This window comes from Helicoverpa zea, chromosome 11 (assembly GCF_022581195.2).
Source record: "Helicoverpa zea isolate HzStark_Cry1AcR chromosome 11, ilHelZeax1.1, whole genome shotgun sequence".
NCBI lineage: Eukaryota > Metazoa > Arthropoda > Insecta > Lepidoptera > Noctuidae > Helicoverpa > Helicoverpa zea.
The window spans coordinates 5,046,593-5,064,758 of NC_061462.1; the positions used below are offsets into that span (position 1 = coordinate 5,046,593).

Sequence of the window (18,166 nt, forward strand, 5' to 3'; positions counted from 1 at the left end):
CATTAAAGATCGATAAGTAGTTCTAAAAATAGCCTCTGCCTAGCCTTTTCCCAACTATGTTGGGGTTGGCTTCCTCAGACCTCTCGCTTAGAACCACTATTTTACAATCAGCGAGTACCGTTACCCGGGCAACCCAATACTCCTTGGTAAAACTGGTTGTCAGACTTTCTGGCTTATGATTGGCAAAGACATTCAAATGACAGCCGGGGCCAACAGTTTATAATGCCTTCCGAAACACGTCACTCGATTATGTCAACAAAACAACAACAAATAAAACGTAAAAAATCCTTGAATACCTCTCTAAATCTAGATTTGAAATAGCCGTGCCATTGATAATTACATAACATTCACGTGAGGTGATTGTGACGGCTATCGAGATATCATGCACTCATATGCACGGCCACAGTATTAAGGCTAGTGAAGGGAAAACGGACCAATTTGCGGTTTCAGAACGAAGATAATTAATACATAGAATCTATTAGTTGTGGATAAATTAGATAGCCCATAATTTTGTGACCTCTTGATTACTAGCAGTTGGATAGTTAACTTATTTTGCAATAGCATATTTTCAAGCACGTACTTCATTTTTTTTAATCACTAGATCCTGATGACTCGCAGATCTGTAGAAATATTGTATGTAATTACTGTAACCTTCACTCGGGTAAGTTAGGCTTTATGTTATCCAGGTACAGGAAAAAGTTCTCTGTGCCAGTCTTGTAAAATTACACAGTCAAATCTTGAGAGTCTGAAAACCCGTCCTACCAAGCTGCATCTGGGTTCAAGGGTTAACTAGCCACATGCAAATACAACATACTGTTATTCTTACGAATCCCGTTACATTTGTAGCCTATTGTTATAGGTATAGTAAAAAGGAAGCCCAAAGTAAAACCAAGTGTGAACATTCAAACGAAGCCACTTGCTCTATTTTACCCATAAACTAATCATGAAGGTACCTAATTTAGGCAAACACCAGCAATACGTTATTACCAACATAAGTTCTAAATCAACTGTATTTCAGACAGTCACTTAATAGATTATCTTATCTTTTCTAACTAAGCCAATTATACCATGCATGGCATTTAACTAAACTGACAGCAGCCAGTCGAATGAATTAAGGTTGCTTTGACACTCAAACCTTGGAGCAATATGTACTTTCGGAAATAATCAACTGTGAAAAAATATGATTAAGTATCGGTTCTTTTTTGTTTTAGACAAATGTCGTGTGTAATGACCCTTATTAAAATACGGCTTCCGCAAAAGTGCAACTCCTAAATCTTCCATCTTTTTATGCAGCTGTCATTTTTTTACGATTAAAAATAATCGGTAAATATCGATAAAAATAATCGATTAAGCGACCATGAAGTCGTAATTATATAACAGCTTGCAAGTTCAATGACTAAAATGGATTATTCGTGCGTAACAGTACAAAAAGTCCGTCAACTTGACCTAAATTGGTGTCACACTCGGTTGCAAGGAAGGACCTTGTCGTCTAGAGTTTTCTTTGAAAGGGAAAATTTTAATTGCATGTTGTTGATTCGTAGTGAAAGTGAGGTGAGTATTGAATTTATGTTATAAAATGTTTTGTGTGTGTTATTTACAATTATATTTTCCTTCGTATAAAGGGTATTAAAATGAGTCTGGTAGAAACAGGGACAGCATTTTATTTCACCTAGTAACAAGCCCTACATAGTCAACACTCTGCCTAAAAGTAGAACTATCCAGCCAAGATAAACACAAAAGGCAATATGATGATCATCTCCAGAAAAATTAAACACATTACATAATAAACTGGCTTGCGATTACAAAATGATAAATTATCTGTATTCTACGTTTGAATACAGATAATTTGTACATAGACGCAAGTTGTACATAGCGACAGACCATGGAGACTGATCTATTTTTTTTTTATAAATACGACTTAGCTACGTCAATCCAGTTCATTTCGATTTATGCCAGTCGTTTGTCAGTACTTTTAACTTATTACCTAGTTAAGTGAATACCTAGTTATTTTTTTTTATATCGATAGTTTTAAGTTATCTGTTTATCTTCTAATATCATTCAATAGCTTTTTCCGCTTGCCTTGAACTGTGTTTATTAAAAATATACTTCAGAAAGGTCGTCATAAAAATAAATAGTACTGTTTCCTGTGGTTTTACTATCAACTATAAATATAAAATCTATTTTAATATTATAGCCGAATTCAAGAGTTGGACTGGTTCTGCTTACCTGTGTAATATACGATTTTTATAATAAATGTAGTTAATATCTTTGAGCTATTTATTAAGGTATTGCTTGGGAATCACAAGTATATAAAATTACAATATCTAATGCACTCATGTGTAATGCATTAAAAATAACTGTATAATTATGTTATTGAGTAACTGTAATATTTCTTACACAAGTTATTTGTTATGTAACAATAATTGTTTTATTTATTTTACGTAAACTATTACATAATCGCTAGATCTTAGATTGAAAATAACACTAAATCTAGGTATTAATATGACTTCATAAATGAAACAACCAGTTATATATAATTATATATCTTACAACTTTGAAAATTATAAAAGGGTGTGGACGACGTTTTAATCTTTTTCAATATTTTCCATTATGCTGCTTTTCAGCAAATAACAAAAATATATAGCGTTTTAAATCCTATATGGAATTTAAATAGACTTGCCAAATAAGGGTATGCTTTCGACCATATTTCATACGCAGCTGTTGTCTTTGCTTGTACATCGTTCACCTTATTCTATTCCTGAACGTAATCAAAATATACTGTATGATGGTTCAAAATACTGATGGAATTATGTCTCCAGGCCGAGGTTATGTCAAATAGGACACGAAAGAGCAGAGGTGGAGGTTGATGGCATTACGAAGATTGCTAAGCATTAGACTTAATTGTACTACTAGCCTTGAGGAACTACAGACGAGCTTCAACCAAAATAAAGATTAATATTTTTCCTTGCAGGAAGCAACATTTTGTAAATAAATGCACATGTATGAAAAGGTCAAGTTCTCTGAGGTACAGTTATTAAATGCAAAATCTTTAAATGCAAATTAATATCAGATTACATTTATCAAATGTATTTTTTTTTCTTACATTATGTTAGCTTGTTTGAAAGCTTAACGAAAAGTCTTGTTTGAAAGCTGGCAATATGCAGGTGCGTATGTATATTTTTAGTTTTACTAATGATTGATGCTATATTGACCTAAAAGCACAATTTTTTTCTAAACATTTCTATTTGAAACTTTCTACGGTAAATTGCTTTCATATCAATTAAGCTGTTCGGTTATTTTATGTCATGTGATATCCTCCTAGCCGATTATCGGCCATGGCGGCGGTTCTCTTATTAGGAGCTAGCCAACTGCGCTGTATATAATAGTGCACAAGCATTTTCACAGACACAGGTGCACTCACTATTCATTAACTCTCATAGTCCGATGGGACGGTAAACTGACATGACCGGAGAGAGACATCTACGTGGTCTCCTTTGCACGGGTGTATCAATCACCAACTTCCAGGCTCCGGGCTGCTTTGTGAAAGTTTCTAAAGCCCACAAAGTGATTTTAGCCCGACCCGGGAATCGAACCCAAGGCCTCGTGCTCAACAGCCGCGCTTGCGAGAGCTAGCTCATCGAGGCAGTTAATTATCTATTTCATGTAGACATCAATTAAAATAGGACCTCATAAGGAATACTGACATCAGACTATTTTTAGCTAATTAACGGAAATTCTTCTACAATACAAAGACTATTCATAAATAATAAGACGATTCATGATCACAAAGTCGCATTTGTCTCATCGTGTGAACGCTTTATCTGTGCATAAAATTATTCAAATTAACCTGTCACTGTAATCTATAATTAGTTGCCAATATCAACTGAACCGTTAACTTCTATCTTATCGATCCAATAATTACGATAAATACACAAACAGTCTTGTTTCGTTCAATGAACCATTTAATCCGGGCTCAATTCCAAGGTGTTTTAAATACCAATGGCGAACATCTTCAGCGCAATAAATAACTTTATTTCTAATAAACAAACAGTCGTGGAGAATAAACATCACGAATATGGAAATGGGGTGTCAATTATTAATAATTTATACTCACCACAGAGGGATCAGACTTCTTCACTTCCTTGATACGAATGAAACCGTAGATGAAGCTCAAAACGTACAGGGTTGCACTAACTGAGAACACACCGTATAAGCCAATCTTTCGCACCAATATTCCACTGAGAGCCGCCCCAACTGGCACTCCTACTGAATGGAACAGATTCACTATCCCTATCCGCAACGTCCTTTGTTCTTCTGTCGTTATATCTGCTATGTAACTGAACACTCCCATGAACATCGTGAACCAGCCACCCGTCAGGGCTGGAAATATAGCCTCCGTCACAGCCGCCACTTCAACTGGTAGCTCGTAGAAAAAATAAGTATTCACAATCAAGCCTATACTCGTCAAAAATTCACCAACTATTGGTAACAGCATGCAAACTTTTCTCTGTCCAACTCTGTCACTATACGCTCCAAGAAATATTAATATACCGCAAGGCAGAAACGATTGTAGCACAGTCTTCCAACCAGTTACGGATGCTACTAATCTTTGAACTGCTTCTTCTTCGGCAGTGTAATTAGCTGTTTCTCTTAGCGTTAAGGCATCACAAATGTGATGGTCAAACTGAAGATTTACTCGACAGGCTTTCTCTAAGTAAAGGTTCTGTGTTGCTAATATAGACAGCACTGATGGCATCACATAACAAGCCAAAATCGGTTCTACTGTTATGAGAGAGATCATTCGTCTTAGTCTCTGAAAATGACTTAGTCCTTCCCAACTCTCTTCTTCAACTTTCTCATTTTTAGTACTTTCATGTTCTTTGTCGAGTTTAACATTCGTCATATTATCATATTCCTTAGTTTTACTAAATCTATTCTTAATTACATTAGTTCCATTTAAGTCACCACCATTAACATTAAGAGTTTTATCAGCAGTTTTGTTATTCTCCGCATTTTTGCTATCCACAGCCATGACTACGTCACGCGTATCTGAAACAGAAACATTAATTATTATTTCACCTGTACAACCGTTTCAATTGGTACCTATGTACTGAGTAGCGTTAAAATTTTATCGTATTACACTTTTAAGTTTTATGACAATTTTAAAGGCAAATACTGCGTGTTTCTCATTGGGCTTTGTACTTTTGATTGGTAAATGAAGTACCGGACGTGGTAATCGTTTCATGATTGCCCACATGCTTAACGTAATCGTCTCTAACTGTTAGACTGAATCAATTTTACCTCGCTAACAATAGTTGTATCATTTTGTTACATCTTTTTTATTAGGAGTCACGGAGAACACAAGGTAGATGCATCTTTTGTTTGAAATTCTTTGGAGTAGATTTATCTATGTTTATATAACTAGTTTGTATTTTATTTAGCACACGTTTTAGTGACAAAGACTGATACGACACGGATTTTCATATTGATTGAATGCTTAATGTTTCACAATACAATTTAATTTTACGGTTCGGGACAGTTAATTGTGTTACGGAAATAAGTTTTCCGGCTTGCGATTCAGGCTTTACAGTAACAATGTTTATTCTTATCAGTTTAAACAGGCTCATGTTTCAAAACGTCAACTGAAATATACAATTTTCCATGAAACTTAGTAAGGCAAAGGAATATGTACCAAGAGAGACAAGAAAACAAATCTATTATGGACTATTCGTTTATATTTTCCAAGTTTTTGTACACGGAGGAAGAAATTAGACTATTGTAGTGGTCACGCGACATTATTTGGAATCCAACAAGTGAATCGTCGTACGAGGCTCAATTCATATCAATGCCTTTTGATAACACAAAGCCAATGAAAATATGCCGAGCAAAATAAAGAAACAAAACAACCTCAGTGCCATATTTTTCAGATTGATTAATGTATTTATTTACTTTTGGACAAACAAATAGCATGTGTTTCAAAATAAAGTAGAATTCAAGTGGAAATTATTAAATAAGAAAAGATTGCAACAATTGTATTGTATATAATATGTTTCTGTTACATTAAATTAACATCGTAGTGGCTTTTATACCACAGAGTATTTATATCGCAGCATTCATGGAACAACTGTGTTTATTTATGTAGTATCTATACACCAGCTTTAAAATCCAATTCCAGTAGTCTATGGCATGATTCTTGTGCACAATACATTACACAATTGTGAATTTAAAGTCTGTGATACATCACTAAATGAATTGGTACTGTGATTCCGGTTCATCCACAATGCGTATATGGTATAGACGCTACATGTTATTCATTCATGCTGCAACGAAGAACACAAATGCATTGAACTGTTTGATTCTATTTGACTACTATAATATTGTATGGGTACTGAAAATTGCACGTTGATTTTTCTATTACAAATAAATAATCTTCAACTGGGCCTTTTACAACGACTTCATATTTATTTTACAGCGAATTGGTAGAAAAACAAACAATACACCGAATGCTTCATTGCACTTTTCGGCGCTGATTTAATTTTAGTAATTATTTAACAAAATCACTTAGAAATAACTGTTTTTGCTAACCTTTAGGACAATGACTTTGCTTAAAAAAACAACGAGATGTTTCCAATCGTGATGTTCTAGAAAATTTGCATTCAGAAATTGTATATTAATTTTCGTATCGAAGGACCAATCTATCGTTCATTGGTCCTTAGATTCGATTCGTTCATGAATTTTGTTATTTAATTGCAGTGGTGACTGGCATATGTTGACACGTTTTTGTTGTGTACTCAACAATACGCCGGGACCGTGACAAAAAGTCACAGTGTCATCACACTGACCTTGTTCTGCTGATTCCGTGTTCCAAACCAAGGTCCATTTCAAGAGTAAAATTAAATGGCAGTAGAAGAAAACTAAATGTACGAGTATGTAGTAAATGTCATTGTTAATGTTCTGGGAAAGGGTTATTATTTCATTGAAACTGCAGTTTATTGAATTACGCTGATGGGTTTAAGGAAGAATTATTGAGAGGAATTCGAGAAATCTTAGATTAGTACATGGTTCGTAATCTAACTATGTAGGATACCAGTCCTAGATTAGAAGTTGAAACATAATGCATTTTTGTTAACATAATATTATCAAATAGATAATTACTCAATGCTCGAATAATATTATGTAATTCGAATCAACTTTTAGAAAAAAAAGTTGTATCATTTATCTAGCCTTTTCCCAAAAAGAATGAAGCAACTTTAAAAAGTGGACTTCTGAAATAAAACTCAAAAAACTTTACATACGTCATAAAACGGATACGAAATCCTTATTAAAATACATGCTACCTCAATTGTTTTTTTCTGTAGTCAGCTGGCTTGCCATTAACATTACCACAAAATATGTGGCGTTAAATTCTTAAGCGTCATTACGTCTGCAACAAGGAATCTCTGCTGATTTCAATACAAGGAAGTAGGTACCTACATGATAAGAAAAAAAAACTAAAGTTGTTTTGCAAAAAAATCACGACTTTATAGCCAAACGAACAGACATACACGTTCACGGTAATGATTACTGTTTAAATGCTAATTAATTATTAAACGATATGTTCAAATAATGACTGATTTGAATTAATTAGGTAAGCTAAAAAAAATTGTACCCTCTTTTTTGGATGAATTAAGTTTATTGTTTTATTGTTATTTAAACTTAGGCTATAACTCTTTTTGGTCACTAGAATTTAATCATTTTATTTTAATCGTATCAAATGTGTAAACACAAAAAATGTTTTGCTCAAAGTCAAAAGTTTGTTCTTATAATGTATTTGTATTCAAGTCCTTTTGAAAGTCAATGATTTTTTCTTTAAAAAGTACGAAATGCTTCTGAATTGAATAGAATCTGATGAAGCAAAACAAAATGGAAGCAATTTAAGATTAGGAATAAGACAAGTAAATTGGATACCTGTCTTAACTTAGACTAATTATATTATGTCTCACGGTTTTAAGATAATACATATATGTCTTTTATGATCACAGTGTATTGTACTGTACCAAAGTACAAAGTTTAAATCTAAAATTTTCACAAGGATATCATTTAGTTATTATATTAATGACTGTAAGAAAACAGTCAAGCATGTGTCTAGAATTTTCCAATAAGTAACTATCAATCAAATACGGGATTTTATTTGAAATTATTTGACAAGTCATGCTTAGGTGTAAAATCCAATTACCGAGAAACTGAAAATTATATAAGCAATTCAAATTACGGTTATATAACAATATTATGTATTGTTTTTCACTTCGTTAACTACTAGGTAATACCAATATACACAGAGCTACGTACGTACATATATAGGACAAAAACTATTTTATATACATCTCATTAACTTGTAAACTGGGTTTTCCATGAACACGTTACGTAAACTTTTTCTAAAAACACAAGTAGATAATTATAAGATTTATTTATACAGTAAGTATCAATTACACTATCATGATTAAGTACCGTCTAAGAAATGGGACTGAAGTCCTTGACATTTCCTTCCATACTTTCTTTCTTTATTAATTGTATGTACGTAAAATTACAAAAAAAATCGAATACACTGAAATAATCCAAACTTTGTTTTAAGGCGTGACTAGCCAAACAATAAAAATGTAATAAACCTGAGTAATACAAAGCAAGGATCGTTTACTAAATAAATATAAAGATAAACTGACAAAATAGATGAAACATGCCTTGCCCAGGTGTTATCTTTTTAGAACCAAGTAACGACAGTACCAATTATGAAATTACAATGTTATTTTTACCATTGATTCTGCAACAGTCTACGATTGATTCTGCCTAGGGAAGTAAATAGATAGATTCCGTGTATCTGAACCACAGAGAAGAACAGGTGTCCGAATGTAGCTACTGTATTTGCAAAGAACGCTAGAATTATCTCTTGCAGAGAAAGCCGATGGAGTTTTTGATGGTTGATTTTCAGGATGCTACTATACTTGTTATTTGATTACCACATGATACTCGTATTTTTTCAGAAACGTTGTTTACAGAATGGAGCTAAGTAAGTGTATTTTTTATATATAAAATAAATATGGTTAGCTTATAGTAGAACCGAATGGAATCTTATACGCCTTAGCCTAGAAGCCTTTTGAAACGAAGAAAAATCTAGAATGACAGATAAAATTAATACAAAGTACAGGAGTTGTAACTTAAGATGCAGTTACTTCGTAATACCTCGTAATAACTCGTGTATGCAGCTGGCGTCATTACATTTCGCAACTAACTTAACCTACGTTTAGAAGGAACTCTTACAATTTCTTGTGGAATATTCTATCACGAATGAAAAATAAAAAGAGCTCTCTTTTATAAAATTTGTATAGTAATAAAATTTGTAAGAAAACACCCGTGTTAAAGTAAGATAAAAAGCGAGTCATCACAAATGCAAAGTCCAGTCATAAGTTCCAGTAATCTTTTTAACCTAATGATTTACGTCATGAGTTGAGAACTATATCACAATTATAAGTTCGGCCATTCAGAGAATGCGTTCCTGACACGTCGCGATTGAACTGACGACGTAACTACATTCATTGATTATTGATATAATAATGTTGTTTTAATGCTCCTCAATTGTTAAAACGGTAAACAACCAGCAAAAATATTTTTATCGTAACTGCAACGCCATTGCAAAGTTACGTCGTCAGTTCAATCGCGACGTGTCAGGAACGCATTCTCTGAATGGCCGAACTATACCTACATTATGTATAGCTATTTAGTTATAATTCCCACGTCGCCAACCATTTATTTTACTGTTATATTTTTTTTTAATCCTGTCACAAAATCTGTATTATCTTTGAGCTTGAATCAAACCAACGTTTTAGTCCAAGCTTAAAACGCAGGTCATTCTAAAATGCACGTTACAACGATTCTTAGTAAGCCCATACCATGAAATTGCATATACACATAACACCAGTAGCGATATGTACACATTACTGGAATATATAGGTAAGCATAAAAGAATACCACATTATCCGGGTGCATGCAATTATTCTGCACAATTACTTGATGGTATGTTAAGTTGGTCAACAATAGAATGACAGCGTTTGCAAGGCCGCCACTATTAGACAAGATACCATCAGAACTCTGATGCTGTATAGTTTAGTACATAATTTAAAAATGTATTTTTAATAGGTACACGTGAAGAATTGCTTGGTTCTAATTGTGGATTTTAGAGGCAGTTTATTTTTAGAAGCTTTATGATCTGGGGCCCGATTCTCCTAAGTTAATAATGTCAAAATCGAATAGTAATCGAATCGCAATACGATCGTAATAGCAGTTTTAACCATATCGGGCATTCTGCTACTAATAAAAGACCAATCGTATTCGATTGACATTTGATTGGTGTGCGATTGGTATGCTATTTTGGTAATTTTGGTCTATACGGTAGTTTGCCGTGCAATCATTTTGCAATCGTAAAACATTTGCAGACAAAATGATTCATTATTGAATGACAGAAAAGAATAAAAATGTTTATTTCAAAGAAAAAATAGCGGAATGCCACATACGCTTCAATAGTAATCGAGTCGGGATTGGATCTCAGTCGAATCGAGTCGAACGTCAATCGAAGGTCGCTTAAGTAAAATTAGGAGAATCGGGCCCCTGAAAGATAACTTGCTTAGGATGACTGTTGTTGGGCATAAGTAGTAGTTTGTGTGACTAAGATTAAAATGCAGAATTTTTGTTCTGATCCAAAATATGTATGGACTTACAGAAACCCAAAAAATAATTCAAAAATATATATACGATCTGGACCCCTACAACCCTGACTGGTGGGAGCACTCTAAGGATCGAGAGGTGTAAAGACGAGATGGGGAGGCCTTTGCCCAGCAGTGGGACAATAAAGGCTAAGGAAAAAAAAATATATAATGGCGTTTTTGGCAATTAATTATCAATTGGGATATTGTTTTAGAACCTTAGGTTATTCAATGGGTACATCTTCATACATTATTAAACTAGAAAATTAAGCACAAGGCTATTTCTATTCAATAAGTTTTTGTTGCACATGTGTCATTTATAAAGTCCGAATGTTATCCTCGTGACGATTTTTAAACGGTACACGTACTTCGTCGTGGTTGCAAATTAATCTTTACCTTAATTATAAATGCACTTTAAACCTGCAAGTACCTGTATTATTTTGGTAGCAATGTGACTTTAAAAAGCCTAATGATTACGTACTTTGTGCTTTTAGACCCCTCTGTAACTGATCAAGAATAATATAACAGTTACAAAGGAGTTGATCCATATCTACATTCGATAAAAAGGTAGTAAATGAACTCCAACCGCGCAATGAATTGCTGATGATATTTACTGATATTAGATGTATTTTTGCAGATCTTTATGAATTACTAGCTTCTGCCAGCGGTTTCCCGCATCCCGTGAGAACCTCTGCACGAACCCGGATAAAAAGTAGCCTATAGCCTTTCTCGATAAATTGGCTATCTAACACCGAAAGAATTGTTCAAGTCGGACCAGTAGTTCCTGAGATTAGCGCGTTCAAACAAACAAACAAACTCTTCAGCTTTATAATATTAGTATAGATGAATCTTTATAAAATTGCATGAGAAACAATCTACTGCTAGCATTTTGGTTTTTGTTGACAAATACTTAACAGCATAACAGATTGTTTGACAATATGTGGAATTACCAAAAAATCATGACAACGGTATAATTATTTTTATATCGTATTAACTCGTCTCGCGCTACCGACTTTGTGTAATTCGTAAAATACAAAGTATTTTCACATTACATCAAATTATTTTTATTTCAGTATTATGATTGATTTTTTACTCATGATGTCATCATAAGGTTTCCGTGACTTAAGGATACAATAGGACCCCATAAAAGTGATTTCAATAGTATCGTAGCCTTTGAGATGGTGGATGGACAAAAAAGAAAGGTTTCTTTTTAATAATAATTTCAGAATAATAATGTCTGGACCCATTTTCCAACACGGTCGGTTAGCCCCATGGTAAGTTATTAATTAACTTGTGTTATGGGTGCTAACACAACTGATAAACTACATATAGCTACATATATACATATTGATAAATACATATTATAACACCCAGACCACGGCCAACAAACATGCTCATCACACACATGTCGACCGAACCGGGAATCGAACCCGAGACCTCAGGTTCGGCAGTCCGGCAATAATAGTTTAACTACCTATATGCGCACGTGGGATGTACGCATGGTTATATTTTTCAGTCACGCCTGGACTGATAAGCTGAAAATTTGTTTATGTCACCATCCGGCAACGGGAAACAATTATCTCGCGAAGTGGGTGAAACCGAGGACAGAAGTTAGTATCTAATAAAGAAACCATATATGTAGCCTCCGAGCTATTAAGAAAGTTATCTTAAAATTCGAATGCATTCTCAATTCAAATGCAATTTCATGATGAGAGATGCGGTTTGGCAGACCGTACATCTAGATAGAAAGTCTTGAACCGAGCTAAAGGTTACGAAATACAGAAATCGAAAGTCTATTTCATCCATATATATATAAGTGTATTCATGAATATTTCCAATGATTGTAATATTTGTACGAATATAATGTTGTAGTAAAATATATAAACAGTAACGGAAGCAAATATCGTTCAGTTTTTTTTTTTCAACAAAAATCCAATTTTGTTTCTTGTATATTTTTAAGTGCTGATATTAAAACCTGAATCGAAATATTGTCGGCTACAGGAAAATACGTAATATAATGTTTTATATGTCACATTGTTCGGTAATTGTTTTATCATAAAAACACTTAACTGTAAGGATTTGTGATAGTTTTTAATTAGTGAATGGCAATAATTATTTTTAACTTAGTATTTTTAAGTGACCGTGACGATTGTACGTGTCTGCCTATAAGGGAAATATACAAATATCATTACTTTGAAACAAATCCGAAAGTAATTATGTTGGTCTGTCACTGTAATGCTTTGACGGTAAAACGGCTACGCGAGACGAACTTATCATTTGCTTTTTTCGCAGCTCTTTGTCTAATACTTAGAATAATCCTATGCGGTGTGTTCCCGAAATATATGTATAGGCAAAAGTCGGATATTTTTTATAATACATTTCTGAAAAATAAAATTGACGTATTTTACTGTTAATTTTTTTGTTAATTATTCAAACACTAGCTGGTGCCCGCGACTTCGTCTGCGCAGGTTTAGTATTTCGAACAATATGTTTACAAATTGTAGCCTATGTGTTATTCTGATGTATAAGCTATATTATTTTTTTTGTATGTCTCTTTCTGACCTCGGGACTACAGAGTCCCGGATTTTTGGAAGGCGAACGTGGGGCCGAAGCCAACACGCTGAAGCCCTTTTGAGACAACTTTAATGAAATGGTAACACAAAACCGACGATTATCCCTGTATACACTATAGAAATGTTCCCAAGGACAATCCCCGGTTCTGTGCTAAACTATTGCTAACTATGGATGAAAACTACTTAGGCTATTGTGATGGGATGCTAATGGACTAGGAATGGGGAAACTACGGGAACTATGGCACCTGCCGATGACAATGTATTAAATACATGTTAAAATGGCAGGTGGAGACTCGCCAACTCACTTACTGGACCCCCGGGAATCAGTCACTGAAAAGCAACAAGAGGGCAACAGGGACATGAGCGGCTGAGAAGGGTGAGGATACCTCGGCGGACTTTAAACGCAGATCACGCGCTCCCTGTGGGTCCAGCATCACCGGCCCACTCGCCACTTACCACGAGGCACCTACCCTCCGAGCAGGACTAACCTTGCTCTAGCGACTCCACTCTGACCGGCCGATGAAGGCAAGCCAAGAGGCGGGAGACCTATCCCCCGTCATGCTTCACTCCGGCAAGCCGGAGGTGGGGGACAGTATACTCTCCCTGGAGCACTCGGATATATAGCCCCGCGGGGTCGCTACTCCCCGTCATCCGCCTCAGATGCCCTGCGGGGCCCAGATGCCCTGCGGGGCTTAGATGCCCTGCGGGGCTCAGATGCCCTGCGGGGCGTATAAGCTATATTATTGTAAAGTTTCATTAAAATCCATTCAGTAGTTTTTGCGTGAAAGAGTAACAAACATCCATACATACAAACTTTCGCGTTTATAATATTAGTAGGATTAATGTAATTTATTAAAACGTTTAGAAAAACATATATTTCAATTGGTTCTTGGTCTGAATTCAAAAACAATTCTCGATTATGTCACGACATTGACCAAGTATATTCACCGATATTTATTGTAGAAAATAAATATTTTAACTCTTTTTAAAAAGTCATATTTTCATTAAGTCTAAATATTCATCATTCATTAAATGTACATGGAAATAACCTTCCACAGTCAGCAAAATTTCCCAAAACTTTCATACTTCACTGAAGGTAATTTTTTTACACATGTAATCCTGTACAAAACACAGTGCTAGTCACCAGGCCATAACACGTGTGATTGTATAAGCACTAGTGAGCGTGACACGCTTCTAGCGTGTTTTGAAAGTACTTGATTGTCCTTCCATCATTATCCAGCCTAGTTTATTTTGCAGATGGTTAAATTAAACACTGCCAGTGAATACACAGTATCTATGAACCATCGCTATGTTATTAAACAAAGTTGCGGTTGACTGTCTGCTAGCAATAAGTAGACTCAAAGGATAGACTCAAACACGATTTTGGTACAGTACAATATTTTTTGATAGGCAGGGTTGCTAATATTGTCATACTGAAGGTTGTAGGTTTTTACAGATATTTAAAGTATGTTACAACCTTTTTATCGTCCCACTAATGGGCACAGGCCTCCTCTCACACGGAGAAGGATTCAGCATTAATCACCACGATTTCTCAATGCGGGTTGGTGATTTCAGACTATATAGTCCAGATTTCCTCAAGATGTTTTCCTTCACCTTTTTATTAGCCATTGGTGTCCAAGATATACTTAAAAAGAATACAGTATACATATTATATATATATACATATTATTTGTATATATTACAGTATATATGTTTAAAGTATACAGCTGGGTTATTCAGTAGGTATCACACTATTGATAAATGAATACAGTGCTTTCACACTCGCGGTCTTTTGCAGATTATTGTTGTTGTGATGTGTGTTATTGTGTTGTGTCCACAAACAATTATACCACTGGGTGGTTGTTAATTGTTTATACCCGCACGAATCGAGCGATGTCGCGCGAAAATACTGCTGGTGTGAACACGCTGTAACGCAGTTATGCGACAATCTCAAACGAATTACGCGCTGTTCGGTGTCCAGTTAAAATAGGTAGTTAACCTTACTTCTGAAAACATCTTCAATTTAACTGTCTATGACTAACAACTCGTTACTGCATTAACGCCTTATCTTTTCTTCTTTTGTCTTAACTATGTAATTGGGGGGTAGGTCACTTATTACATCCGATACAAAATTAACTGTACTATGGATATCATGATTATTAAATACCTGTAACACCTGTTTGATTTTTTTTAACAATGTTACTGCAGACTTAACACGGGCTTACAACTACCCGATGGTTGGCAAACATTTTTATTAAGAAAATCTTGATTCGTAACAAAAGTTTTCAGTCGGTCTGACACCGGCTAAATACCTGATCTTTGTAATGTGCGTACTACCACATCTTCGTATTGAGCCCAAACAAACTATCGGCCGACTAAAAGTTTGCCGTGTGTGGGTACTCTAAGAATGCTAGAATATAATACTTATGTGAATTAGTTTGTTTTGCTTTCTATTTAATAAAATTGATTTCAATGTGATTTTGTATGGGAATGAACCTGAAAACTGTCTTGTCTTGTCTACCAACTGATTTATTTAAGTTTCTTGGCTTAGAACAATATTCACTGAAAACGAAAATAAACAAAAGACGTTAGTGTGAATCTTTTGCATGTAATTGACGTTAACGTATTATAATGGAATTACTTAACAGTTCAAGATATCAAAAAATGTAAGTAACATGAATTTTAAAGCAAACATGTATTTTTAACACACGCTTATATCGGGTGTGTCGTTCACAATCACATTAAATGAAATGCGTTAATGTACTGGTTAATATATGTCGATTAAGACAAAGAAAAAAGAAAAATACGTAAAAATAAAAAAATGAATTTTTCAAACAAAGTAAATAGAATAAAAATGTGAACACCATATAAAAGTCAGTCATTACAAACAACTGAAATTCCCCCTTGAAAACTGACAGCTGTCAACTGATCAAAACATTCGATACTCCTAACTTGATCTCTGCTTTACACATGATGTTGTAAATTATAAAAACGAAAAATGACTCCTGTGGTTAAACCACTGAATGGATTAGGTTATTTTTTTTACAATTCGCCACAGAATATCATAAAGTATATGCGATAGGATTTAATGTGATTGTGAACGACACACCCTGTATAAATCAAAATTATGTAGGTAAGCGTAAATTTTATGATTCGAATCTGGAAACTATTAAATAGAATAGGTTTTTTTTTAGGTTCAGATAAATAAATATAGTTATTAACTCTTTGTCGCATAAAAGTGGGTAATAATATTGTATGAAGTCTGCAAATTGAGATAATTATCAGTAGTTATTTCATTTCCAGTTTTTCATTACTATTGTGTGTTTGTGGAGATAAAAAACTGCAACAATGGTCGCAAATTGCTGAGGAAGTAATTTTGTCAGAGGTATTTGTTTTGATTTTGTCTAGGACTGGCTTTTGTCTGTTACTATGCAGAAAAGTTGAATTTTAGTACCAGTTCATGCAAAACAACCCCTGACATAACATAAATTATATTTATCGCAATCCGATAATCAATAGAAACTGTTTTTGAAGGAAATCTTTTATGGTAAATTATTTTTATTTAGTTTTTTTTTGCATATAAAACTAAAAAGTTTTCAAACTAAAACTTACCTTTTTATTAAAACTTATTCACAACCATATATCATCACTTCACTGAGGCCCCATTTGTTGTGGCCTTTGCGTGTTTCTTGTTATTGTACCGTCTATTAAAAAGTCCTTTAAAATTTTATTTATATTTCGTTTTTTTAAAAATCGAAAGTAATTTTAATATTTATTTATTTTAAAACATCAATTCGTGTAACAGTCGCAGCGTTCGATTTTTGAATATATGCAAATCGCGCGCGAACTCCTGCGCCGCGATCCTAGGTGCGCGCGTTCGTCACAAGCGGTAACGGTTAGGTGATTGCAGTTAGTTCACACCGGCTCACATTCTTAACCATTTCGACAAGTCGGCTACGAGCGGATGTCCACAGCCAGTCGCGGACTTCGTTGGCCGTCAATAGCAATCATTTGCTTATACGAACTCGAGGAACGATCGATTGTTTAATATCCATTCTGACAACAGTAACATCATTCAATAAATTCGGAAAAGTACTGTTATTTCCCAGTAAAACTGTATTAAAAGTTCCGCGATTTTACTAGACTGGTATTAAGTAAATGCAATTCCAAATAAAAAATATTTTGTCCCTGACCCATGGACTGGTAGTTACGTTCACATTTGCAGTAATCACATACGTTATTATCTTCGATTTGAGCTTTACGCTGGTGCTCACCAATTTCGATATAATTTACTGCCTAATTCAATTCCTAGATTTTTCTGACGCTCACGGCCATATTTTGTCAATTTATTCGCAGTTTAGACTCAACCACGTACTATGTGCTGTAAATATTTATACTGAAGTATCCTTGCTTCAGATATTAATTAAATAGAACAACCTAAAAGATTGAGATTGTCAGACCATGACATATTATTGCGGTGTCCCTGCTAAGTAAATTGTAATTTGATAACGACAATCGCCACAGTCTATTTAGTGTAGGACATTACAAGGTACTTTATTAGGTTACGTCGACCATAATATTGACTTCACATTTACAGCAATAATTACCATAAACTCTCCATAGTCATCATCATCATCATCTTCCTGCCCTGTTCCCAAGTCATTTGGGGTCAGCGCAACATGTCTTTTTCTTCCATTCTTCTCTGTCAGACGTCATACTTACATCCACTTATTTCTGCTTCATGTCCTCTTTCAGGCAATTAATCCATCTTTTCCTCGGTCTACCTCTGCCCCTCCACCTTAAACTCTCCATAGTAAGTTCGTAAAAAGGTGCTGAGAAATAAAAGACAAAACACGATCT

The 18,166-nt window shown here is 34.5% G+C and overlaps 1 protein-coding gene across 1 annotated transcript in view; it reads right to left on the minus strand.

The window, feature by feature from the left end:
• The window catches only part of LOC124634353 (solute carrier family 46 member 3-like), a 29,944-nt gene extending 12,735 nt beyond the window's left edge, over positions 1-17,209 (minus strand). The window contains exons 1-2 of the mRNA XM_047169902.1: positions 16,919-17,209; positions 4,115-5,049 (exon numbers count right to left, since the gene is read on the minus strand). Of these exons, the coding sequence (XP_047025858.1) occupies positions 4,115-5,032 (918 nt within the window). The 5' untranslated portion in view covers positions 5,033-5,049; positions 16,919-17,209. The remainder of the gene's footprint in view (positions 1-4,114; positions 5,050-16,918) is intronic.
• Between the last annotated feature and the right edge of the window lie 957 nt (positions 17,210-18,166).